We start from the raw sequence: 26,869 nt of genomic DNA, 5'->3' as shown, positions 1-26,869 counted from the left end.
ATCACTGCTGATGGAAAATTATCGATATATATATATGAATAACTAAACACGTGATGTGTTTAGTTATTCATATATTTTCCAGCAGCTGTTTTCCAGTGAACCAGTGAACTCCATCAGATAAAAAGAAGGTTGGGCAATATCCAAATGTGTATATAATATATAATCTCATAATAAATAGCTAAATATATAAGTTATATCAACTGTGATCCACACTATTTTTGTAGAAATAAGTGCGTGTTTCACCATTTTTTCTATTGTTATGTTCAACAGAAATGTAATTCATCCAAAAACTAAAATAATTGAAATTGTACCTTGCCAGAAACATATTAAAGTGAGACGGGCAAAAACATCTGTCTACTAATTTCAAGATTACTTGTTTTATTTTTTATATAATACTGTAAGATACAAACATCCGAGCAAAATGCGAATTCATTCATCCCAAAACCATTATTATGTAAGTAATGGCATCTGAAGAAAAATAAATGTTATTATTTTAGAATATTCATAAATAACTGACATATTATGTAAAAATATACAGAGCAAATGAGGAAATCTGTGTTTGCTGCATCTGTCTGATGAGGGTTTAAGATACGTTCTCCAAATAATTGTGCATGCCTTCCTTAATTAGTTGCCAGTAGACATATAGTAATCAGGTAACATATTTCCCTTTATTTTATGTAATATTACTTCAAATATATCATTTGAATGACATGACTACCATTATGTAATCTGCATTAACTCACGAACAAGACTCAACTAATCTCAAACTGTAGATCTAAACGTTTGTGTGTGTGAGTGGGTGTGTGATAATTAAAACTCATAAAACTGTAAAGTTACAAAACAACAACAAGGCTGAGTCCAGGTTTTGTTGTTGTTTTTGTTTGTTTCATTATTGCTTCAATGAATTTCACTTCAGTTGTCAGAAAAATATCCTTTAAGAAAACACATTTCCTTCTCAAAACTATATCACGTTATTAGGCACAGACTCTTTAATTCTTCATAAATATCTCCACACGCACGCTCAAGCACAAATGAAATACTGACACAAACACTCATTTTTGTTCTCATACTCTCACGTCAATGATATTAACAACAGAATTTAACTGACAGCAGCTGCCTACTATGAGTTACCTCAAAATTAGACTCAAAAGTATAAACAACAACCAAAAGACAATTAATTCTGAAATCCATTTTTTTAATACTAGAGCTTTTCTATTACACCTACAAGTACACAAATATAAATATATAGAAATTTGTTCCTATCTGTGATATGCATTACTCAAAAAAAATGGAATTGATTCCTTTTGGATTCTTTGGCCTGCCCCACGAACCCGCATACAGTAGAAGGTACTCTTCTCATCAGTGCATAGTCAAATACTTGTAGAGTTTAGCTACCCAAGTCTCAGAAAGGAGGTGAACATACGCACACTCCCTCACATAAAGAACCACACTCTCTTCATTTTTCCTCACACATGCAATAACACACACATGGCATCCAGAGCGGATTAGGTTAAAGGGTTGAGGCCCAGGTTTTATGTCCAGGGTTCATGTTCTCATCTTTTAGGCGATAGCATTCTCCAGTGGTTCCTTCTCATCGGCTGTGGCATGATCTGCCCCCTGTGCTGCTGCCAACTCCTCGTTCTTCTTAAGCTCCCGCTGATATTTGGCCATGATAGCGGCATAAGCGCAGCCGTACACTGCTGCAACCAGCATCATCAGAAACACAATCCCACACACTACGCCAGTGATGATTACTGTGGCAATTGCATGGCGCAAGTTGACAGGCCGCGGCCTCTGCTTAGGTTCACACTCTGGCAAACCCCCTCCGCCACCTCCTCCTCCACCACCGAAACCCTCCCCCATTGCTATGGGGACATGGATAGCGTGGCTAGAGGGATGAGCATGGTTACCATGGGTGTGGCCACGCAGTAGCCTCTCATTCTCCAAGTGGTGTATGTTCGCAAACAGGTAATGGTAGCTTGTGGTCATGCAGGTGTGGAAGAGCTGGTAAGGTACTTTCTGCAGGTCTTTATCCTTCATGTCTTCTGGCTGGGAGCAAAGCACCTCATCCACCACTCCACCTTGGGATCAGAGATACACAGTTAGATCAGAGAAGATGTACTGATTGGCAGGAAGGAATAGTGGGGCATGCGTCAGTCGGTTATTGTGTATTATAAGTACATTACCTTCTGTTAATTGCCCATTTCCTTTTTGGCAGCTTACTACAGAGGAGGCCACAATTGTTCTCGTCATAGCTGAGCCCGAACCAGCTCATTACTCAAGATATGTATTAGTGTTGGCCGTATAAGCAAGTGTGATTTGATTAACACCTTAACCACTGGAGCTCAATTAATTCAAGTTACATTGTTATCAGCTTCCCACTGTTTGTATCTTCAATCTCTCTTATTATTAATCTGTCTCGATATTCATGTTGAGTGTGCTCTGTCCCACCCTTCCTTCCTTCCTGCCTGCCTGATTAACCGTTGGCTTTATAATAAAGTTACAGTAAAATTAGATAACAATATAACCACTGTGCAGTGAAAGCTGCACTGATAGATTGTTATCTAACTTTACTTTAAATGTTATAAGCCGTCACAATACATTATCCCCCAAAACTCCCCAAACACAGCCTTCATCAGATGTTAATAATTGTTTAAAAGCAAAAAAAAAACACAATAGTATAAAAGGCTAAACACACTACATTCCTTCCACAGCTTCACACCAAACAGCATGACACGCACACTCATTCCAGCATCTAAATGGTCTGGAAAGATCAAAAGCCTGTTCTTAACTCTCTCCAAGCGCAAAATATATAAACATTACATTCATCAGGGGTCAGATTAAATGTCTGAATGAAATTGCTAAAATAGGCTCTTCTCTCATTGTGTATTGACATTTCTATCTGTAGTTTTAGGATACTTGTGTTATAAGTCAGTATTACAATAATGTAACATTACGATTAATTTATATAATGCCCAGAAAAGGCATTGAGATGAATGAATGTTGGAAATGTTAAAGACATTGCTCCATCTTTTACTTGGAGCTACTAGTGGTCTAACCTTTAAAGAGGTAGGTCTCCAGCCAGAGTTTGAGGCCCATGAGCTGGCAGTCACACCTCCAAGGGTTACTTCGTAGTGTGAGGCTGTCCAGATGGGTCAGGGCCTCCAACAGGGAGCGGTCCAATCGTGTTAGCCGGTTGTGTGCTAGCCCCAGGTGGCTTAGGTTCCTCAAACTATCACCTATGGCTCCAGGCAAACCCCACAGGCTGCAGGTAGGGGCATGGCAAAGAAACAACGTAAGATACATTGAGCAATGTGGTAAATATTTTACAGTGTGCATGATTTGACAAAGGACAAATAACACAATTATATCTGTTCAGTTGTGCTGCTTAACCTGTTGTGTGAGAGGTCAAGGTGTGAAAGCGAGCGGATAGGCCCAAGCAACCGCTTGTCAAGCTCTCTCAGGCTGTTGGAGGCCAGGCTGAGACGCTGCAGAGTTCTGAGACCAAGCAGGGCAGTCGGTGAAACAGAGGTTATGGAGTTATTAGATAGATCGAGAATGCGGACAAGCGGTATTTCTCGAAAAGCCATTGATCCCAGTCCCCTGATACGATTATCTTGGAGATACAGTTCTTGGGTGTCTGGATGCAGTCGTCGGGGGATGTCATACAGGCCTCGACCCCGGCAGTCTACCACCTTGGTGTTGCTGTTGCAGTTACACTCCTTTGGACAGGCATGTGACGAAGAGAGTAGGGAGAGGAGGGCACACACCAGTACCACTGTGGAGACAGGAGGACATAACATTACATTACATATCTAAATGTTTTATTGTGTGTTTGCAACTAAGCATGAAACTAAATATTTTCTAGGGTGAAAATATATTTTCTAGGTTGACTAAAGATGTGAATCCTTCAGCAATACCCGACACTACTATTACATAATTGTATACATTCACACCACAGTCTTCAACTGCCATAATGACCACAATCACTAAAGTAGATAAATGCCTTTGTTACAAAAAATAAACATTTAAGTGCATACAAATGCATTTTAAAATAAAGTCTCTCGAAAAGAATGCAGTATTTTAGTGTTTGCCCAGATTGTACTGTTCTTTGTCTAATAAACAAGAAAGTAAACGTATTACTAATATGCCAACTCCCACTTGCCACCCGCCCCTAGACAGAGGCCCTTAGACCTGTAACCCCTCACCCACACTCCACCCACACATGAATCCATATGCAGAAGATATTGGGTGTCTGATTCCCTTTGAGATGACTTCACATGTCCATTCCTTCTGGTGCATTACAGCAGTATTTATAGCCTTGGCTGGGCTAGCTCGAGGCTCAGTGAAATGAAGCTCAGACCCAAGCCTGGGAATGAAGCTGGCTCACAAATTACACTCACAGATCCTGAACAGATTGATTAGCTGCACCATGTTTATCTCCATAGGCATAACATGTTCTTCTGAGACATTCAGCAGCCATGTTGCTAATTGGGTTTCTTTAATGTTTTCTAAAATGGGAGTTATCTCATTTTTGACTGTATCTGGGGAAATGTTGCATACTAATCTTTACCTTTATTATGCCTTTGTGAAGACATAGTTTTATATCAACCTCAACCTTTTTTTTCAGATCAACTTTAGAAAATACTGTGTCGCTAATAACTGTAATAATCAAACAACCATTGAGATGATTTGAAAGGAACAGCAAAATTAAATTGTTTAAATTCTGTGGTCACACAACTGCTGTTATACAGCAGTACCACTTGAAAAATACTAAATCCTCCCTCCCTCTGCTCCCCTATTCTTTGAATAAACCCTACTGTAACATAGTCCAGTAATTAGAGAGACATTGTCCCATTTACAAGTATGTAATCATTTTGTCTTTGCCTAGCTGGTGGACACCATGCAGTTGATTTTGATTTACAGGCTTGGAAATACCCAGACGCTCCCAGCTCGAAGCTCAGGTGCTAGTTTGGTACAGCAGCTCTTGGCAGGGTTGCTCTTATAATGATATGTTGCTTGCATCAACAAAAACAATCAGAACATGACTGCGTTGCGGATTTAGCATGCTGTTGTGCGAAGCCCTGTGTTAATTGCATCCTTGTTAGTGAAATTAGAGAGTGTGTGTGTGTGTGTGTGTGTGTGTGTGTGTGTGTGTGTGTGTGTGTGTGTGTGTGTGTGTATGCAAGAGTGCATTCAATCATCTGTGCTGGCACACGTGTGCACTTACTCATGAACGAACTCATATACATACAATGCATGAACACAGATAAACAGCATCAGCTCAGTGGAGCATTGTAACCGCAGCTCTGGAATCAGGTCAACGCAGGAGAATGGCTCTTTGCGCTGATGTGTCCCTCCAGCCCAAAGTACACACAGAAAAGCTTGTATTGACATGCACACACAGCAAGTACTGCTTTAAATCCCCTTGATACTAATGTAGGAAACACTCGATAATATTGTACAACTATAACCGTAAAAGTGTGATTGTAGTGCTGGCTTCAGTGCATTTAACAGTTTTAATTTAGGAACTGCTGTAAGCAAGGAGCAGTGCATGCTTCATTACCACTCAGTTATACAACAGTTTACACAACATACTAGACACCTAGCCATGCACTATACAAACACGCACATACACAAATGCATTAATTTTGATATTCTTCCTACCTCTCATATCTGCCAGTCGTTCTTGGGCCGCTTGCATTCAATCTTCTTTTAGCTCCCTTTTTGGATTCTAGTGACTGTCATTGGTGGATGATCCATTAGCCGTCAGTAGTAGGTTGAGATTAGCTGTCCGGACTCTCATCCCTGAGGGTTGATGTGGTCAATCTTTAGGTATTAAAGAGGCCGTGATCAGCAGCAGAAACCTGTGTTGAAACCTCAGGAAACCCAGCACTGCCTGCATGGGCATGAAACCCCATCAGAGCGGGCAGATCAGAGCACAGAGCCTTACTGCCAGCCAGTCTGGGAATCTCTGGAGCTCTCTCTCTCTCTCTCTCTCTCTCTCTCTCTCTCTCTCTCTCTCTCTCTCTCTCTCTCTCTCTCTCTTGCTCTCGCTCTATTTTTTATTTTCCCTCTTCTGTTGTTGCTTGATTTTTATTTTTTTTTCTGCTCCTCTATTTAATCCATTGGGAAATGTGATGGGGTGTCATCTCCCAGTGGACAGCTGGAAGATGACACAGCTTCTTAAATCCCAGCGCACACACGTAAGCTGACATTCGCGTTACCTCTTAATGCTCTTTCAAGATTTGAACAAGACAAAATTAGAACTGGATTGTGTTGTGTCGCATCCACAAACGCTCAAAACACTTCAAGACACGGAGAACACATTTGGAGGAAGCCCATTGTTGTGGAATGCTCTGATGATATTATGCATGAGCCGTGGGCTGAAGGGCTGGCAGAACACACCCCCAGCACAGCAACCAGAATGCACGAATGCACACATACGCATGCACACACGCACACTGAAGGATATTATTAAGCTGTTGCAGTTTGGTTTTTTTTGCATGTAAATGGATTGACTGTTAAGCTTATATGACCTCAAGGGTCATTTGAAGGAGAAGCAAAAAAATGGACAAAAAATGAGACAGAAAGAGATTAATGATCAAATCATTTTTAATGATGAATATGATTAAGCTTACTACCGGACCTTGTCTTGTAGTAACCTTTCTGATATTTGCATTCCTTTCCATCCAAATGTATATATTTTCCTCTGCTGAAGGGCATGACAATTATTTTAATTGCTGTCATATACAGTAAATAGTGAAGTCAATATATGCCACACGCTTATACCTAGGATTGGTTTTGGTAAATGCGTCAGAAATCCGCCTTGAGCAACTCATGCACACATGAAGATACTTTACAAAAAAGAAGAGATGCCAAATGTAGTATTAAATGAAAAAGAGTCATGCACCTGCACACACACACACACACACACACACACACACACACACACACACACACACACACACACACACACACACACACACACACACACACATACACACACACACACACACACACACACACACACACACACACACACACACACACACACACAGGCACACTTGAGTGGCCATGTAAACTTGCATAGGAAAATACATCCTCAAATGTGTGATGACACCTTTGCTAAAAGCCCATATTGTTGATGTGTACAGACTGCAAAATCTAAAAATGTTAAGCAGCAAAGACAAAGAAAACATGCCCTTCTATTCCTGCCCTGCTCTGATTGTCATATATTATCACCATCGGCATCTCATGTGATGCATTAAATGCATGTGGCATCAAGGCCTTAAGGGCAGCCTACAAAGATGGTGTGCATGCTTTGAATATGAACTTTTGTATGAGATCGTATGGTTCATTCAGAGATCTATTTAAAATGTGTCTAACACAGATGCATTTTTTCAAATGTTTTTCAAAAAGAAAGCAAGGAAGTGCCTGGTAATTCTTTATTATTTTATTTTTATTTTGCAACAACGATTAGAGCGTCATTGGAGCGTAATTCTCTATGGACTGCTGGCATCCTTAACAACAGCTTCCTGTTGAGCTCATCCTCTGAATGTTGCTCGGCATCTTGACATGATCCGCCCCTGCGCTGTGTTGCTATGGAATGCACCACCAAATTTGCAAATCACTACATCGCACAGACAGCTCTGTGTGGTTGTGAGACTTGAATGTGGGTGTATGCTTATTCTAAAGGTGCTGTCAGTGGGATGTGAACTGATGCATACACCCTAAAAAAGAACAGAAACACTGCCTGCCCTCTCTACAGTACGTACATTAGCACAAGCATCTACATACTCAGATACACCCCTGTGCTGATTGATGTATACGTTTATGCAATCCTTATTAGAATCCCCAAAATCTGTAGGATTTAAACTGGTTGTCATCTCTCCCTGTCTGGGATGGCACTGATTACAGATTGGTGATGCGGTGGATTTAGAGTGGTGTTTAACGTCTCTTCATCTTTGGACTCATAAACCCAGCTCAGGGCATAAATACCCCCAAGTTCTTAAATCATGCCTCGGGAAATTAAATTTTACCCCATAGGACAGAAAATATCTGAGCATTAGTGAGACGGATTTGAGCTTTTCTCTTTTTGCTCTGAGCCGTCTTTCAGGTAGCAGCCAACATTAATGCACTTTTAACCTCTAATACAATTTTACAGAGTAAACTCCTGTACTGCTGGCATTGGTATTGCTGAACAGATCCTAGAATATAGATTTATTCATTTTGCAATTTCATAGAAATGATTCATTTAATATTATTACTTGAAGGTGTCATGTTTCAACAACTTATTCCACCTCGTTATCTTTTTTTCCTTCTCAGTTACTACTTCCTTTGTTTTTACATATTTTTTTGTAGATGATCCTGTATCTTTTATTGGCTTTATGATCTCGGCTCTCCCTGGTTTAATACCATGTGCGTTTCCATTGCGGTTGCCCAGCATCTTAAATTAGCCTCTCCTCCTGGGTTTTCCATGTGGGTGTAGAAATGGTGGGCTGCTGAAAGGATCTGGCAAAGCTTACAACAAGATAATCTGCACCTGTTCCTCTGGCAAGGTCTAAAACAGGCCACAGCAGCCCCCCACTGCACGCTGAAGTTGGACAATCACACAATTGCACAAGCACACTAAAAGAAGTGCAAACCATTTCTCACGGATGATATTCTCTTTACATGTTGACATTTATTGAGGCGTTTTGGCATTTTTTTTCTTGACATGAGGATGTTAATTTGTATATGGATCCTATTCACACTCACTGTATCTATATGTGTTTCTCTACAAGCAATATCATACAAACAACACAGTGACACAAGGGTCCCTTTACTGAAACACTGGATTAAGCTGTGAAACAATGTTAGTTTACCTTTATTACAACTATTGTACTTTATACCAATGTTAATGGCATACAGTATAATACTAATCATGATTCTAAAATACTATGTATTATAATAATACAATTAGCTATGTGTGCACATGAGCATATAGGATCCACATATTTTTACAAGATCAAATCAACATTTTTGCAATTATTGTTTGATGACATATGAAGTATGTCATTTACAATTATTATTATTATTATTATTATTATTATTATTATTATTATTATTATTATTATTATTATATATTATTAATAATAATTATAGTATTATATTAATCATATGACAGGAAGACAACACTGACTCCAGTATTAAAGATAGCTTGATACCAATAACAAAACAGCAAGATATCAATACCAATCCTACAAATTATTTCCTCTTTAATACCAATTTAAAGATACATTAGTATTACAAGATATCTGAACCTATTCTCACTCCCAGCTTGTCAGTGCCTTTCGGCATCGGAAATTGACACAGAGAGGCTCCCTTTAACAGCTGTATGCGACACATTGTTCTTTAAACTAAAGAATTAGATTCTGCTTTGGGTTGGTGGGAGCAGAGGAGGAGTAAACGTTGACTTATTTCGTCACGTTTATTTTTGTCACAGTACTCATGATACTAGGTGTCATGTGAGTCGCAAGCATGTGTTTGAGTCCTTTTGAGTTAAGTGATACTCTAGTCACATGAATTGGTTGTCACTCAGTGGTCATGAGAGTCATCAGTCAATGAAGTTCACCTCCACCATGATCGTTTCCTAAACCACTAAAGGTGGTTGTGTTGCCTAAACCTAACTTCCTGTTTAAATCTCTGATGCCAAGGGGCACTGGCCAATGGGCGCTGACTAACCGGCCGTATTTGACGACTTGGCAGTGAGAATGTGTTGGAAATCTAAAAACATGATGCATAAATCGGCAAATACCTCCTCTCAAAATTCTAAAAATGAATAAATCCATAATTTAAAATAAATGTGGACAGATATAATATCCCATTTGCAAATTAAATGTGTGCTTGACAATGTGTAGCCAGGATTGAGATGCTCTTTCAAATTTCAAACAATAGTAAACTATCTTTTTTAATTAATAATGAATTGCCAGCCAGATGCAGTAAGTCTACAAATGTCTCGCGTACATTGGCCAATCAATACAGTATATTTTCCTTGGTGTAGTTCATTTTACCTGAAATTTTAAGGGGACATATCATGAAAAACAAACTTGTACAGTACTTGTGCATATACATATGGTTATTATTACTTCCAACTCAAACTGTTAAATAAGACAACACAGTCAGTTTTTTGTGGGTTGCCTAAATCAGAAAACATGTGATTCAACGAGCCATTTGACTTTCCTCCTATGTCACATGCAGGCTCATTCAACACTTGCAGTTCTCACCCACACTTTGAGAACTATCTTTGCAAAGCTGGCTTCTAGGGGTCTTAAGAGAAATGCGCTAAAACAAAGCGTTTCAGACAGGTATATTCAGCCAGACAGTATGAGAAAAATATATATTTTTAACATTAGGCATATAAACATGTTTTAGTAGAAAAATATGAAAAGTATGAACCTGAATATGAGCATGATATGTCCCCTTAAAATCAATTCCGATGCCACATGCTTCACAATACCTGTGGCTGCTCTACATTTGGATAAATTGTACTCCTGGAAAGAGCGCTTGGCAAACCCCCACTGAGTGAAAGCTAGGGTCCTCTGCGTCTTAGTAGCAGGGGGTAAGTTAAAGTCTGTGGTGAATGTGCCAATCTTTCAGCCACCGTTGAAAAAGCTGACATATTTTTTCCCGGGCAAGGAATTCTAGTCAGATCTCTGCATTTAGGTACCTGCTGGGATGAGGCTTATGGAAGGGAGAACACCGCTGTATACCAACTCTGGAAATTCGATGGATTTCATGTGGTCACAGTGAGAGGTCTGGTTTAGAATTGTGTGAAACTGCATTTTAAGTGTGGTTAAATAATCAGTGCACATGTGCAAATAGTACAGTATTCTATTCTATATTCTATCTTCCAGAGATATAAGCGGACACATGTACGATGCAGTGTATGGTTACCCTTTGGGCCTTTATGGTCTGCAGGGGTTCACTGTAATGGACACTGTATTGGACAAGTATGTGCACCTTTCCCCCCGGATGGGGTTCATGAAAGTTGCACTTTGGCTCTATGTTTATATTCATAATATCTCTTCTGGTCTGATAAAGATTACAGGGAACTTGCACTTCAACACACATGTCCAGTTGCTACATTCAGTGACTGTCGTCTCTCTTTCAGCTGTCGGCATCCAGATGAAACTGGAGTTCTTTCAGAAGAAATTCTGGACAGCCAGCAGACAGGTACACACTCACAAACACACATCCTGAATGCTTACTTATGCACCTGTATAACACAAACACACTGGTACCTAAATCACATATTCTAACTGTGCCAACTGCACTGCCTAATACAAGTAGTTTAAACAGACATACAAAACAAACAAGTCAAGTCTATTTGAAAAAAAAAGGAAATAGTATTTATTTTTTGATAAAATACCCTTTTGTTGTATATTAATTTGTACTTTAATAATAACTTGAGATGTCCCCACATGTTATGAATATTTAGTTTTTCAAGGACCCACGAAAGCTCTTTGGATTGTTTGGTTGAACTTTTAACACTTAAAGGTCATCAGTCTGTTTCAGTCCATTTATTTATTCAAAAAGGATTTCGGAAGGCAGTAAAGGTTTTCAGCTGACAAAATAAATCTATGAATCTATAAACAGCCTAAATATTTGGTGTGACACCCAGATACACAATGCAGATGTAATGTTTTTGTCGTACAGTGTGCAGCGTTAGATGGGAAATGCTCCATAAGCTGTGATGATGAGGTTGGTCAGCCTTCCTTTTCTCCATCAACTATGCAGAATTCAGTCACTTTTACGTCTTACAAATGCTTTAACACTTTGTTTTATATTTACCAGAACATTAACTGCTACCTCATTGACAACAACGGTTTTGTTCTGGTGGCGGAGGACTATACTCTGGTAAGACCCTGACACACAAAAAGGCACAAGCACATAGAGCCAGATCATGCAAGATGAATGTCAAAGATTGCATAACAGTCAAAGCTACACATTTCATGCAAGCTAAACCAAGGGACATTTGGATGTTATTTTAATTCAAGAGGAGCTATTAGTGCATCAGCTTGTAGGCTATAAACACAATTGGGTTTGTGCCAAATGAGAGTATACATATTTATATGAAGTCAGATTACATCAGAGTGCACGGAGTTAGTGCATACAGTGCATATCTACTCTACCTCTTGCATTTGTTTTCCTATTATAATTAAAATACTTCCCTCCATCACATGCATATTGTTGCTTAGACTGCTTTCAAGAAGGAATGGTGCTGCTCTAGCATACATCCTCTGCTTAGATGTCAACAGACATTCTGTCACTCTGGCTTTGTCTCATCTAGAAGCCAGACCGCTGGCTGTCACTGCCCTTCCCTTCTTCTGCTTGTTCTTTTCATGCGTCGCTTACATGCTGGCTCCCATTCTTTATTTGATCTTATTTCAGAGGTGACGGAGCATTTAGGGTTCAACTTGTCTAGTTGTTTCATTTCATTGTTGTGTAGAGATCACCGACGAACAAGGTAGCATTAATGTGATACGTCAAAATAGTCAGTCGATCCGTCCGGGTGGGCTGGAGGATCTACTAGAATGTGCCATTTTAGTAGGAGGACGTTTCAGAAGTGGATGTTGGGATTCTCTGCATCCCAGATGGAGGGATGGAGGGTGTAGCTCACCTACCCAGTCCTGCGTCTGATATGGCTAATGGAAGCTAATGGTTTGATAGCTTTGTCCCTGTGGCATCACCAGGTTTGCTGCACTTTGGACAGGCATGAGGTCAGGCATGTGACTGTGTGTTAACAGTCAGCAGTCTTGGATCACATTGGGCCGTATGTTGAAACAATGAATTATTTATCAAGCTTCTCGGATGTTAAATCCAAATAAACAATTTTAAAATAGCACCTTGTTTTAAGGGAAATTATGGAGAGGGAGAGGGGTGGCGGGTCAAAGCACACAGAGTCCTTGATCAGCTTGATCAACTTGATCAACAATCAGAGGGTTGTTCTTTTTGCAGAAACTGTAATGACATTCATGTGTGGGAAAGTTAATTAGTTCTGACCCTACAAATGTGGCCGAGCAGAAGGAGAGATCAGATCATTTCACATTGTGTGATGTTGTCTGTGGGATTTAGGGTTTGGCAATTAAAGTGTTCTGGTATCACAAGCTGTAAGAGCTTCTAAGGGGTTTTAATTGGTTGAACCATTTTGTGATGACTTGTTATGCCTTCGCACTGGCACCAGCCATGTCTGTATGTATGGACTGGTTAGTTTTTGTTGGTCACCGGTCAAGGCCACTGACCTGTCTGTCCCATTCTAGTGAACATGTTATCTCAGGAACATCTTGAAGCAAATTACTTCAAATGTTGCACTCAAGGTTGAGTTGAATATAATTTGATGGTCGAAGGTCACAATGACCGAAGAAAACATGTGTTTCGCCATAACTCAAGAAGGAATGTGCTAATTATGACAAATGTACACGAATGTCTGAAAGGGTAAAGATAAGATGAAGTGATGACATTTTGGACAGACATGGATGTAAACTGCAGAGGCATACAATAGCATGGTTGTAATTCTAGTTTTATTAAATAAAATCATATATCTTTCTCAGACAGGAAAATTCTTTGGAGAAGCAGAGGGGGCTGTAATGAGTAAGCTTCTGCAGATGGGCTCTTTCAAGAGGTAAGTATTCCAAACTGCACTTGTGTGGTTCTTTGAGTGTGTCTTATAAGTGCCGGCACAAGTGTATGTATGAATATGTTTAAATGTATGTGCATAATATCAGGTGGGCCACAGAATGAGAGCATGTCTTCCCTCGCGCTGACAGCTCTTAACTTGGCCAATCGTGTTGAGCTATTCAGCGTTGAACTCCGACCCCTCTCTCAGCAGAGTTCTCCGTTAGGGGATTACAGCAAATCTTTTCCTGAAACGGAGGAATTAGGAGAAATTTGAACACACACACACACACACACACACACACACACACACACACACACACACACACACACACACACACACAGACACAGACGCACGCACGTAGACACATTCACACAGATATTGCTTGTTGTGGAGCTTTGTCTCCTGGAAAACGCCAGGAGCACTGGGTGGCGACTTTCTGCAATTCATTTAGAAATGTAACCCTGGAGGATTACTTTCCCAGTATTTGAGAGTAGAAATGCAGAGAATCAGTCACAGACATACTGTAGTTTGACTGTGGAGTCAAACTGGTATGGTCTAGCATTTGTAGAATCTTTAGAGAACGTGGTTGCAGAAGCTTAACATTTCCAGCACTGCAGTTCTGCCTTTGGGAAATGGGTGAGGAGATTTCAGCTATGCTGTCTCAGTATATAAAAATCATAGGTGAGAAATCATCGCACAAGTAGACAAGGACTCCTGTTTATCATAAGGATGAATCTCAAACTCTGACAGCTTTGGTTTACAGTCCCAGTCCAAAACAAAGAGCCTACAAGTGCTTTCACTGAATCTTTAATGTTGGATGATGAAGGATTGCTTCAAATTAAGGGTGATGTAGGATGAATGAATAATATGACTTGTGTTGGTTAAGTATTATTAGCATGATGAGTAATAGAGCGTGTATATCCTAACACTCATGAATCCAGTGGGATCTGTCCAAACCCAGTGCCATCTGTGGAGAATCAATGTGCTAAATTGCAGCAGTTTTTGTCTTGATAAAACAAAACAAAAAAAGACATTTTCAAATGTGCCACTTGAAGTTTGCACCAAGCAGCCAGCTTGGATTCATCCATCATCATCAAGACTGCAGATGAAGACATATTTTTTAGTTTCCTTTGGATTATCCATCTTTACAAACAAGCAATAAGGGAAATCAATACAAATATTGAACATGATGTCATCCTCCCATGCAAAGCAAATGGAGGCTTGCACGCCCACACTCATACACAGCAGTCACACACTCATGCAAACACACATTCATACTCATAGACAGATATTGCATTCGTCTAAATTTGCTGCTAACACCATTATGTGGCCTGGCTTAGAGCTAATTGGTTCCTGGCGGTGTGTTGGAGCTGTGTGTCACCGGTACTGTGACTGAGGTTTGAACATTGCCCAGGGCTGCGGATAGACTGGGCCCACTCAGACATCACACTCATGCACATGTCAAGTATATAGGAACTTGTCCACAGGCTATGAGAAAGAGTGTGTATGTGTATGTGTGTGTGTTTATGTGTGTGTTAGGAACCCCTTGAATAACCTCACCCAGACAGACCCAGACCTCACACCCTCAGGGTCTACTAAGCCCTTAAATCCTCTGATATCCACCTCAAATATCCCCCCAAATCATCCGCACGCACACGCACACACACACACACACACACACACACACACACACACACACACACACACACACACACACACACACACACACACACACACATACACACACCTTCCTACATCACTTTGAGGAACCTCTTAGGGAGCTCTTGGCTTTCAGTTGCTTTCCTTTTCCCGTTCTTGCCACATCCACCCAATATATTATCCGTCGGTAAAGCGTCGGTTAAAGCAGAGCTTTCCATCCCGCTCCTACACAGCAGTTAAAAAGGCCCCGCAGGCATGTAACAGTACAGATAACATGTGAATCAAGACTTATATCACCTTAGCTGGGCTATATCTCCCTGACAAATGTATTGCTTTTCTATGACCATTCAATCTATCTTGCGTTCAATGTATCTATGTCTCTGATGTCTCTGTCTCACCCTCTGTCCTCACTTTTCTACCTTCATCTACTCAGGGTCACTCTGTATGACTACCAGGCTCTATGTTGGGTTTTTTCAGAAAGTAGTGACAGTGGACACACACTGTTGGATGTGAGTACTGCATTTTTTACACTCCGATCACCTTCGTTGCACTCCATGCAATGCAAAGTTGAGACTGCGTATTATATGTTTGCGTCTAATCAATATTTCTTCCTTCTTTTCCTTTCTTTAGCCTTACTTTGCTTTCTTCTCCATCGTAAAGTGGATCCTGACTGAGCTTGTCATGTAAGACTTCTGTGTATGTCAAAGTGTCTTCTGTCTGTAATGTCATATGCTCACTGCCTACATGTGCTTCTGAGAGCTTATATGGTGGCCTCTCCTGTCAATGTGTGTCCGTGGCTATATATAAACTGCAAGATTGTTTACTCCTTCACATGCACGTTGACGTGATCATCAGTGATCATGAGCGGTAATGGCTACCTGATGTTTCCTGTAGCATGGGTATTCCTGTGATGCCATGTTGTGGTTGCGGAGTCTTCCTGGGTGGTCTGTTGTTGCCACAGTGCATCATGGGAGGATTGAATAGACAGTGCTCAGTGTCGCAGTGCCGGCAATTTTGTGTCTTGGAAATATAATTATCTTTTGATTCATGTTTTTCATTATAAATTGATGTCTTACATGAAATACAAATATGAATAGTCCCATGTGAGTGAGCAAACGTATCTGTCTAAGGTCAGAACTAAAGGGAGGAAATAACCAAATTATCCGTAAACACAAAATGATTAATTACAAGATCAATAAAGGACAACCTGACTACCAATAATTGAAAATCCCCTGTGCTATTTAACACTCACTAATTGGAATTAATGACTTTGAGGCATCTAAGAAGCATACAACATGATGGAATGAGAGAGAAAATGTATATCCTTTTAAAAGGTTGGTTCCTTTTAAAAGAAAATTGTTGATCTTTTGGAAAAATAAACAATTTCCCGACTGTAGTTCTTGAGAAACTTTTATAGTGAGGGTAAAAAGTGGTTGAAATTCAGTAGAAAGTGAAGTAGTATGTATTATATTAGCATTTGTTGGAGTGTATTGTTATGGTCGATGTCTTCTCCATATTTAGATTCCTGGTGGAGTTCAACTTGTACAGCTGGTGGTACTCTGACCTCACAGCTAAAGGTAAGAGCACACTCTTTGGGGATCTGCTTATTCTCTCTCTCTCTCTCTCTCTCTCTCTCTCTCTCTCTCTCTCTCTCTCTCTCTCTCTCTCTCTGTGTGTGTGTCCGAGGCACACTCATATACAAGTGTGCAAGTGTGACTAGTTGTAATAATAGTTTATATGCCAACAATATTGTTTATTAACATTCCTGATAAATATGGCTTTGGGCATGCACACACCATGGCTCACCATATTGTATTTTGAATGTCTGTTGTAGTTACAATTGTCATATTAGATACATACAGAGTGCTACAAAAATGTAATTCTCAGAAAATAGTAATGTCTAATCAATGGTTATAATAGGTGAGAGAAAGAATCAAGATTAGTATTCTCATTGTACATTTGTCTAATTGTAAATTGTTAAGAAATGCATAATTATGCATTTTTTCAAAACATTTTATTTTTTACAAATATTGTGAAAACAAACATCATCAGATATTCCAAGTTTTCTATTATAGGCTTTCATTTACATGTCAAAAAGGTCTGTGTATTTGTTCAATTTTCATTATTCACAGACAGAAATAAAAAGCTAAAAAAAAAATGAAAACACTTGTTTCCATTGCCAGAGAGATAAAAAAAATAGATTCTCCTTTGTAAAACAAACAAAAGAAATAACCAAAAACAATTTTCTTGGAAACTGGAAGATTTACTTCTTACAATTCATGTCATTTAAAGCACTGTGAACACAGACAGGTCCTTACGGATCTCATCGTTCCTAATCATCAACTATTTAAAGTTAATATAATTGTATTCCCCTCAAGCCGTATGCCTCAATATTACCATGTGCAGCATTAAATTAATAACACCTAATTTTCCAGTTTCTGAAACATGTGTTTTTTAAATAATAGTTTTTGCTTTTTTCCTGTCTCGCAAAGAAGTAAAAGGAAATTAAGCCATTTTTCAAACTTACATGTGCCAAAAAAACATTAATGTTTTGTAGAAGGACAATCGAACTGTTTGTTTTTCATTATTTTTATTTGTAAAATTTATAATCCAAAAATGAAAACATACACTGACGCATACACTGTCCGTTTTGTATCCTAATACTTGAGTGCACATGGAACAAAGTTAATTGCGTACAGAATAAGCAACCAATGCCCTCAACACTGACCTCCTGTCTTCATCTTCACCATCTCCCCTCTATTTCCTCTCTGTCTGAGTCAGAGTGACCACTGGAAAAACAGAATAAAAAGGCACAATCCAAAACCTAGTATGAGTAAAAATGGCAGAACACGTGATTGCCTCAAGTGACCTCAGTGTAAGAGGCTGTGTGTGTGTGTGTGTGTGTGTGTGTGTGTGTGTGTGTGTGTGTGTGTGTGTGTGTGTGTGTGAGTGTGTGTGTGTGTGTGTGTGTGTGTGTGTGTGTCTGCACATTTGTATTTGTTTGTGTGTCCAGCAGCGGTTATTCTTGATGGTTTTATGATCTGTACGGATGTATGTCATATTGGTAGTGGTGGGAAGCAATATCCGCTTCGTAACAGGAGGCAAAAGGCTTCTCTTTCTTTCTTTCCTCACTCAGTCTATCTGTCTCTCCTTCTCCTTTTTTATGTCTTAACCTTTCTTTTTCTGTGTCACTTTCTTCCACAAACTCACGCACATTCTCATATGATTACCGCCAAGCTATGAACACTGTGATGCCTTATACTTTATGGTGTGTTGAATACAGTCTGCCTGTCTGAAATTAAAGCCGCACTAAGCAGCATCATATAGTGGTATTAATTCTAGCCAAAACTAATATGAAAATATTTCGTGTGTGAATGTGAGAGAGGGAAGAGAGGGAAAGAACCACAAAATGAAAGTCGATAAAATGCTTTCCTTGCACACTCTTATCCCGAATGAAGTGAAGCTGGGCATCGCTGCTCGCCAAGCAGTCAAGACAATTTCACAGCTGGCTAGCTTCAGGTTTTAGCAGCACTTTCTATATCTTTTTACAATAGAGACACAGACCTGTGACACACAGCTGAAACACCCCAATTTAGCAGCCTGTAACCCAATCTACACCGCCTCTCAGCCTGAACTAATCCCAGACGTTTATACATGTAGGCTGCGTTTCTCACAAGCTTATAATTTATATACAACTGCAAACACACTTTTTTTCACACAATGATACTGCACTGCTGACATCCAGTAATTAAACGTCTCCATTCAAATCACACATATAATCCACCATCTTTAGAAAACTGTTTCGTGAAAAAAAAACGTGGGAAGACCACCCTGAAAAAGCTCACTGTATAAATAAATAAATAAAACCACATGTTTTTAAATGTTTATATTTTATTACCCAAATTAGAATGACTCTCTCCCCCCTTTCCATGCTGTAGTTTTGTTCCAAACCTCTGGGTGGCAGGAGAGTTCAAGCAATTTTGCATAAATGGCTGGCCCAGATTTACACTGCAAATGACTCCAGCAGGATAAAAGTCAGCTCTGGTTCAGAAGCGCTGCTTTCTTTAAAACGTGTATATTTACAAGGATGTGGTGTGTTTAACTGTTTGCTTTCAATCTATTTGCATTTACATCTTGTAAATATGTATTTGACTTTTAAATAGTTTTTCCATGACTTCCTCATCCAATTTATTTCTCTTTCTCTCTCTCTTTCTGCTTTCAGCTCAGCGGAGGGGTCGAACTATGCAGGTACCGTGTGACACAGAGTACCCGGCCTTCGTCTCCGAGAGAACCATCAAAGAGAACGTGGGCAACGTTGACTGTGAAGGCTGCACCAAGTATGAGACACGCACGCTGTGAACACACATTAACAACACACTAACACAACAGCAACAATCGCAATATCCGTCTGCTGTTCAGTAACACACTTCGAAAATCAGCGGGCCACTATGTTTCATAAAACAAGCTAACAATGAAAAATGAACCATCCTGTTAACTCTCATCATGGCGCAGTATTTTTTTTATCTCCGTAACCCCTGATAATGAAAAACACATTTAATTCATTTGTTGTCCCCTGAAAACACTTTCATCCAGGCGATCCATCAGAGACACACACACGCAGACACTCACTCTCTCTCCTCCGGCAATTTGAAATACAAGGCATTTAGAGATGAGGGAGAGTGGTGGAAAAAAAGGCTTCCTTTAAAAATGGGAAAATGAGTGTGGTCCCCATTAACAATTTGGGCTTTTCTGTCAGGCAATTGTGGGGTGTTCTCTGGATCCCTCCAATGGGCCCTTCATTGCTCCCAGCTGTGGAACTGCCAGGGAGGCTCAGAACCCTGTGTGTGTGTGTGTGTGTGTGTGTGTGTGTGTGTGTGTGTGTGTGTGTGTGTGTGTGTGTGTGTGTGTGTGTGTCTGTGTGTGTGTGTGTGTGTGTGTGTGTGTGTGTGTGTGTGTGTGTTTTCCTTGTGTGCCTGCTGCCGGTAGAGCCCCACAAGGTCAGCAGGGTAACCACTGCCCTGGGTGCTGGGAGTAAAATGCGGTTGGGGATGCAGTCACACTACAAAACACACATACTGTATACACACACACACACACACACACACACACACACACACACACACACACACACACACACACACACACGTACACACATGACAGAAGCGGGCGTCAGAGAAGAATGGCCTCATCTCCACTGATGACACCAGAACTGGGATTAGCGGGCAGGCCTATGTGCTCAGAGAAACATGTCGCCTTCAAATAAAAAAAATTTAAAGCACAATGAATTTGACAAAGTAAAATGGAGTTTTTATTTGGGTTATATGGAATTTTATAGCTCACATTAGTAATAGGGGATATTGGTGATAAACATCTGTTTCACGTTACAGGCTGACTGAGGCCTTTCTCTCATATTTTCATTGGGACACGTGTGTGTGCTTTATGCTCTAGGAAATATGCCCTAAGCTTTTCCCTGCTAAACCTCTCTTTACTGTATTTTGACTGTGTGTGCATGTGATGTCGGTATTTGTATTTGTCCATTACTCCCTGATATCTAGCGACTTAATAGTTTAAATGGCCGTATAAGATGATGTAACCTCCATTAATGCATAGCTAACTTCTCTAGACTGTAACATGAGATGCAGGATGAAGAGTATGTCATGTCTCTGAGAAAGTCTTCAAGAGGACTATTAGCGACATTACTCACAGCCATATATTCTACCTCGTCACATGCTCCTTTGCTTTTTCTCGACCGTCCCAGACGAGCAAAAAAGAGAGAATTTCAAAATTGCAATGAGCTAAAGCTTCTGCGCTACAGTCAGACGTGTAGACGTGGTTTAATTTGTTAGAGATTCTTAAACTGCATCTCTCTCTCTTTATCCTTGTCAAACTAATAAGTATGGTATTGCTGAAATATTTGTTCATATAATCATACAGTCACTTCCAACTTGCTATCAGGAAATGTTTGCTACATTAACACAACTTGTTAAACATTTGAATGTGGTAACAGTAAAACAAAAAAAGAATTGTTATAATAGTTTTTAAAGGATTTTATGTTAAATTAGGTTCATATTTCATTTGCAGAAGGAATAATTGTGTACATTTTTAGATTTAACTTGTATAAGTACTGCAAGTCCAACTGGACATTTTTTTGATGACATATTTCATATTTTTGTATTCCATTTTTAGATTTGTAATGTTTTAATGTCACTTGTTACGTTTTGTTTTAAGCTTTATGCTGAATTTGTGCCAACCACTGCCTTAATTTATAAATCTGTAATAGAGCCCCTCCGAAGACACTAGATATTGGAATCATGTAGAATGTGTAAAAAGGCTTACGATGAGAATATTGAATAATGGCGCCCAGTTTCCCCAAAAGTAATGAGAGAATTGAAAATATAATTACAGCATCGCTCTGAAAACTCTCCAGTCAGTTCGGTGAGATTTTATTGGAGCAAATTGAACTCATTGAATTAGTAATTCTCAAATTACACACACTAATTACTGGTCAAATTTCCCAACTGTGATGACAGATATTTCTGAAAACCATACAATGCATGCTGTTATGGTTATGGTCAAGTTATGCAACAATTCAATTATTGTAAAAATGTGAACATTCTCTACAGGACACATCAAAATATTGCATTTAGCCGCTGAGCATGGACTAATTCTACCATGAAAGGTATAAAGAATTTGCCTCGGTTCTGCTTTAAAAGTAAAGCATATGTTAAGCATAATGTATCGTGAAATGTTATCATCTTTGCTCCAAATGCTAAAATGAGCTTCAGTACAGCTGGCTCTGAAAAGATAAAACATTATCCTTCATGATCAAAAAGTGGTGTTATGCAGTGCTAATTTTTTTTATCAGTTTCAACTCCAGATGTTCCTATAGTTCATCGGTTTTATAATATACATCTGTCTAATTCCTGGTTTCTTTATCTGTTACTGCCCTAACTTTATTTCTGTGGGCCTCGATGTCACTCTCTGTCATTCTCTATCTTTACTCAGAGAAACGTACTGGATGTCGTTATTGTTTGTGGGCTTCTGAGAAAGAGAGTATTCATGTCTGTCTCTATCTCTATATCGTGCACATCCTTGTGTGGGTTGAAAAGTGTGCCTTCAAATGCGGTGTAGGGCTTTTCCCAACACTGGGCATGTTCAAGGCCAGCAGCTGTGCTGTCAGGATGTCTTCTCTCCAGGAACACTTGCTCTGCTTTCTATCAGTGGGCTGAGCTGGGCCGGGCCCGCGCTGTGAAGGGGTGAGCACGGATTATTAAACATCAGGAGATCCCAATTTACCCTGATTGGAACTGGCTTGGCCTATTTGCTCGGCTGGTTTGGTTGAGTTTGGTTGGTCATGGTGGGATAACAGTATTAAAGTGCGGTGGATTGGTGCTACTTAGAGATTGGAGGCTGCTTGTGGTCAGATTAAATTGGTCATGGTATTGAATTAGTAAGGATGGAGATATTCGTAGGTCTGCTTTGATCTGCCAGGTCTTTCCCTCTGTGTCTTACTTCCTCATTCACAAGAGCTGGGAACATGTATGTGTATTTCTGCATTTGTGTGTGTCCTCTCAGTCAAATGTGCATGTTCTCATACGGGTCTGATAAATGATAAATCAACCGGCTGCGGCAGAGTAGAGTGGAGTAAGAGAAGCAAAAGATACAGAAAGAAAGGGTGACAGAAAAAAGAGATCATCTTTACGACCTCTCTTCTTCATAAAGCTTATCCACGGTCATAAATCACTGGCCAGGAGGCCGAGGCGAGGAACACAACCATGAGAAGCTATGAGCACAAAAGTGTGGTTCCCATTTGTCTCCCTTTGCTGTGTTTTTTATTCTGCAACACTTCATTAATGCTCGACTTGGAAAGACAAAAGGGAAGGAAGGGAGAAAAATGAGGAAGAGAAGGGGATGGAGAAGAAGTTTGTGTGCATATTTTATGTGTGTGTCTGTCGATGTGTGTCTGTCGATGTCTCTGTGTGTTTATTGACAGCTGGCGTTGAAAGAAGTCATCTGCTTGACATGCATCAAGTGGAGTCTCTTTACTGCATCTCCCCTCCACCAAGGGAGAATGTGAACACTCATAACATACATCCTCTTACACATATGGAAATGTACATCATGCCTATGCGCCTTGTCTACTTGCCAACTCAACTCTCAATCCCCCTTTGCTCCCTCTCTCTTCCTCCTTCCTCATCTTTTTTTTTGTTTCTGGCTGTCTGTGCTTTGATTGGCAGGTCCTTTGTGATCCAGCAGATCCCCAGCAGTAATCTCTTCATGGTGGTGGTGGACAACAAGTGTGACTGCAGCATGTTTGAGCCAATCACCATGGACCCCATTGAAATCATGTATATCCTTCACTGGCCAAAGACTGGGATACAAATAGCAATATCAACAGATTATGTTTTTTAACAGGGAAGTGTCCAGTGTCACAATACTGTCATTATAGCCACTTCATGTCCAACAATGTTGCAGGGATGTAAATAACAAAGGGCTTTTTAATTTGGGGAGTTTGTTTGCCCTCTACCCTTTTGGTAATGAAAGAGATGAGAGCCTTATGAAGGTCAAGATCTGAAGGCTATTAAACAGCACTCTACTAGAAGTCTGTTCCACAGTGCTGTTCCTTTTTTACTCGAAGTCTGTCAGAAAAACACACAACGCAAGCAACAATACATACATAAAAAGGAAACATCACCACTTTTTATAAAAGAAAGTAATGCTAATGTTTCCACAGTGGTGAATGGTATTGTACTTATACAACACTAAAACATGGATGTGACATAAGCATAATAATTGTGTTCTGAGACCCCTTCAGCAGACAGGTAAATGTGTATATTTCAGATTTCTCATTAGTATTTATAATACATATAATATATAATACAAAAGTAACACAAAATATAGAAGTAGGTACATTGCATAAACTGCTGTAACCTTTGGACTTGCAAACTCAAAGTGCATTATATAGTATATAGTATATAGTATGTAGCAATATATTGCCACTGTTCAGAGCTCTCACCTCCTTCCAAAAGGTGTGTGTGTGTGTGTGTGTGTGTGTGTGTGTGTGTGTGTGTGTGTGTGTGTGTGTGCATTTATGTATCTCTGTGTTTGGACTGTGTTACACAACAGCCCACACTGCGATGAGATACTGATCAATAGCAGACACGCTCAGAGTGGAGTCAGCTTGAGCTAGATTCTCCTACGATGTGTATCTCTCTGATATTTTATGCAGTGCAGTCCCACTGTATATACATAAACACTGCTGTTTATTTTGTTGTGGATTGCTTACTGTAGCATAAAGCCTGCAACAAAAAAACTCATCAAACATTGTTCAGAGTCTGCTTTTTTCCTTTATGCACACTGTGCTGTGCACAAAAGTATTACTGCCTACGTAAGAACAGGAAAATATATACAGTATAACTTTTCTTCATAAACTTGAAATACACTCAAGCTAGAAAACACCCTGCAGAGGGTACACATTGTCTGTTATGAACTTAACTTCAGCTGCACATAATGAATCTCTGAAGTGCGAGAGGTTGAAGATGCAAAAGGACAGGAGGCGCCCAGATACCTGTCACCCTTTTCATCCAGAGGTATTCACGCCACGTACACTGCACACACACACACACATTTCACTCACTATGATAGTAGTTTCTTTTCATAATATATCCCCTGCAAATTCTGCTTTTGTGTTTTATTAAAATATTCCAAATGTCTTCATATCCTGACCCCACCTACTTTTTCTTTAGGAGAACTCAATGGAGTGTGGAGGAGCCGTGGGCCTCACCCCGTCTCTCGCAGCAACACTGCTCTGTGTCTTCCTAGCGCTGTTCCCCAGGTGACCAGAGCTGGTGAAGGCTCTCCATCCAGAACTTGACTTGGATCCGCTTGACTCGGCATGCAAAAGAATCGCAACAATGCCACAGAAAAGAACACTCATTCCCCTTATAAAACTGTGCCCAATTCCAATTCACCACCAACAAAGCCCCTAGTCCTGAGGTACCTCCCTCCAAGACATATGAAAGGACTGATAATGGATAGCTATTGCAGCTGCTAATTAGTGATCATTACGGTACTTTAGCAATAGCACATGAGCTGCACGGAGAAGTCATAGGGGAGATACAACGTTTTGAACATAGTAATAATGCCAACAATGCACATAGTAACTTAAAAATTGCACAAGTTTTCCAGTAAAACCCACTGACATTCACACCACTATGTTCACTCCTTTTAGGTAGTAGCAGCTAAGGGCCGGGGTCTGGAGCTGGGCTTGGAACTGGGCATTAGAGCCACGTAACACCCGGTTGGAGAGAGACAGGTGCACCTTTCCCTGGCCCACTCTGAATTTCAATGGACAATAATGATTCTGAAGACTGAAAAAATTATCCTACTGAAGATGAAGATGATTATATGTGGCTGGGGTCGTAATAAAATGTGTGTCAATGATCTTTTTTTCACAGTGGGGAAAAAAAGTTATAGTCTATATGAAGAAAAAAATAGTTTTATTTATGATTTGCAAGTGATACCCATAAACTGTGACTATGAGATGTTGAGTCCTCTGATGTGAGTGGTTGTTAATATTTGAGCTTTGCCTTATTGAACGATATTGGTCCTGTTTGTGTACTTTTGAAATAAAATGATGTTTAAAATTGATGCTGTTGTTGAAGCCATGGTGTTGAAAGGATCTTTGCAAAACATATCTTCAATAGAGTTAATACAAAGCATCAGTTATTATCCTTATACACTGTTCTATTGTTGGTGGCAGATTTGGTTGATTAATACAGTATCTCTTAGTGGTTGGCTCTGGGAAATGTTTGGCTGCAGAGATGTGCGTGTCTGCACACATGCATGTATCTGTATGAGAGCATCATTCACTCATCTGTCATTCATGTAACCCTTTGCTCCTGAGGTCTATCCCCCACATAAAGATAGACAATAAAGACCATGACACCGGAATCGTAGGCCAACCACAACATACATCTGTATTTGTTTAGGAAATAGACACAACATTTTTTTCTGTACACATAAATGCAAGAATAAGATTCATGTGCCATGCCAGGCTAACTCGTATGTGTTTGTGTGTGTGCACAGAGGAGCACAATAAGTAAAAACAACATTAGTTCTCACAGAAGAAGAAGAATGTCAACACCAAGGTCCCTTTGGTCAACAACGAGACATGCTACTTCTTCCTCTCTATTCCCACCTCCAGCAGCCAGCTCTACTAACCACAACTTCCTGCTCCACAGACAAGGTAATTCTCATCGTGCCAGTGGTTTAATCTGGTTTCTATTGTTTCATTGATCTTATCCCTTGAGCAGAACTGTTTCACTCTAATCATTTCCAGTAGATTGTGCTCTTCCTCTTTCTATGGCCCAAAGACTCCCTGACTTGCTGGTGGGTCATTTATCACTGCATAATGGGATTGGAGCTGTTTTGGGTCACAAATCCAATCCGGTCTGTGATTCCTTCCTGTTTGCCAGATGAGTTATGGGAAAGTGCATCCAATGTGTGTACAAAAGGCAGACGTGGGAAAGCAATCTTCTTTCTGAG

General features: G+C 40.0%; 2 protein-coding genes across 2 annotated transcripts in view; one reads left to right on the top strand and one right to left on the bottom strand.

Annotated features, from left to right (window-relative positions):
* The window catches only part of cacna2d3a (calcium channel, voltage-dependent, alpha 2/delta subunit 3a), a gene marked incomplete at both ends in the record, with an annotated part of 108,392 nt that extends 83,231 nt beyond the window's left edge, over positions 1 to 25,161 (top strand). Inside the window, 11 exons of the mRNA XM_079225797.1 lie at positions 11,156 to 11,217; positions 11,701 to 11,745; positions 11,839 to 11,901; positions 13,596 to 13,666; positions 15,756 to 15,831; positions 15,953 to 16,005; positions 16,844 to 16,899; positions 19,545 to 19,659; positions 23,560 to 23,670; positions 24,789 to 24,912; positions 25,069 to 25,161. Coding sequence (XP_079081923.1) covers positions 11,156 to 11,217; positions 11,701 to 11,745; positions 11,839 to 11,901; positions 13,596 to 13,666; positions 15,756 to 15,831; positions 15,953 to 16,005; positions 16,844 to 16,899; positions 19,545 to 19,659; positions 23,560 to 23,670; positions 24,789 to 24,912; positions 25,069 to 25,161 — 869 coding nt within the window. The remainder of the gene's footprint in view (positions 1 to 11,155; positions 11,218 to 11,700; positions 11,746 to 11,838; positions 11,902 to 13,595; positions 13,667 to 15,755; positions 15,832 to 15,952; positions 16,006 to 16,843; positions 16,900 to 19,544; positions 19,660 to 23,559; positions 23,671 to 24,788; positions 24,913 to 25,068) is intronic.
* Positions 350 to 6,217, bottom strand: lrtm1 (leucine rich repeats and transmembrane domains 1). The gene is made up of 4 exons (XM_079225556.1): positions 5,668 to 6,217; positions 3,394 to 3,778; positions 3,060 to 3,265; positions 350 to 2,081 (listed from the first exon to the last, which is right to left on the bottom strand). Exons 1-4 carry the CDS (start codon positions 5,702 to 5,704, stop codon positions 1,561 to 1,563), a joined length of 1,149 nt encoding a protein of 382 aa, XP_079081682.1. The 5' UTR covers positions 5,705 to 6,217; the 3' UTR covers positions 350 to 1,560.
* Positions 25,162 to 26,869: the final 1,708 nt, after the last annotated feature.

This window comes from Taurulus bubalis, assembly GCF_910589615.1.
Source record: "Taurulus bubalis genome assembly, chromosome: 11".
NCBI classification, from domain to species: domain Eukaryota; kingdom Metazoa; phylum Chordata; class Actinopteri; order Perciformes; family Cottidae; genus Taurulus; species Taurulus bubalis.
This window is presented reverse-complemented; position numbering and strand designations above follow the sequence as displayed.

Coding starts and splice junctions, on each gene's coding strand:
- lrtm1 (XM_079225556.1), bottom strand. CDS start 5,704: ATGCAAGCGGCCCAAGAACGACTGGCAGATATGAGAG. Junction 3,779..5,667: donor ACGACTGGCAGATATGAGAG/GTAGGAAGAATA, acceptor CTGTCTCCACAG/TGGTACTGGTGTGTGCCCTC. Junction 3,266..3,393: donor CTTGACCTCTCACACAACAG/GTTAAGCAGCAC, acceptor CCCTACCTGCAG/CCTGTGGGGTTTGCCTGGAG.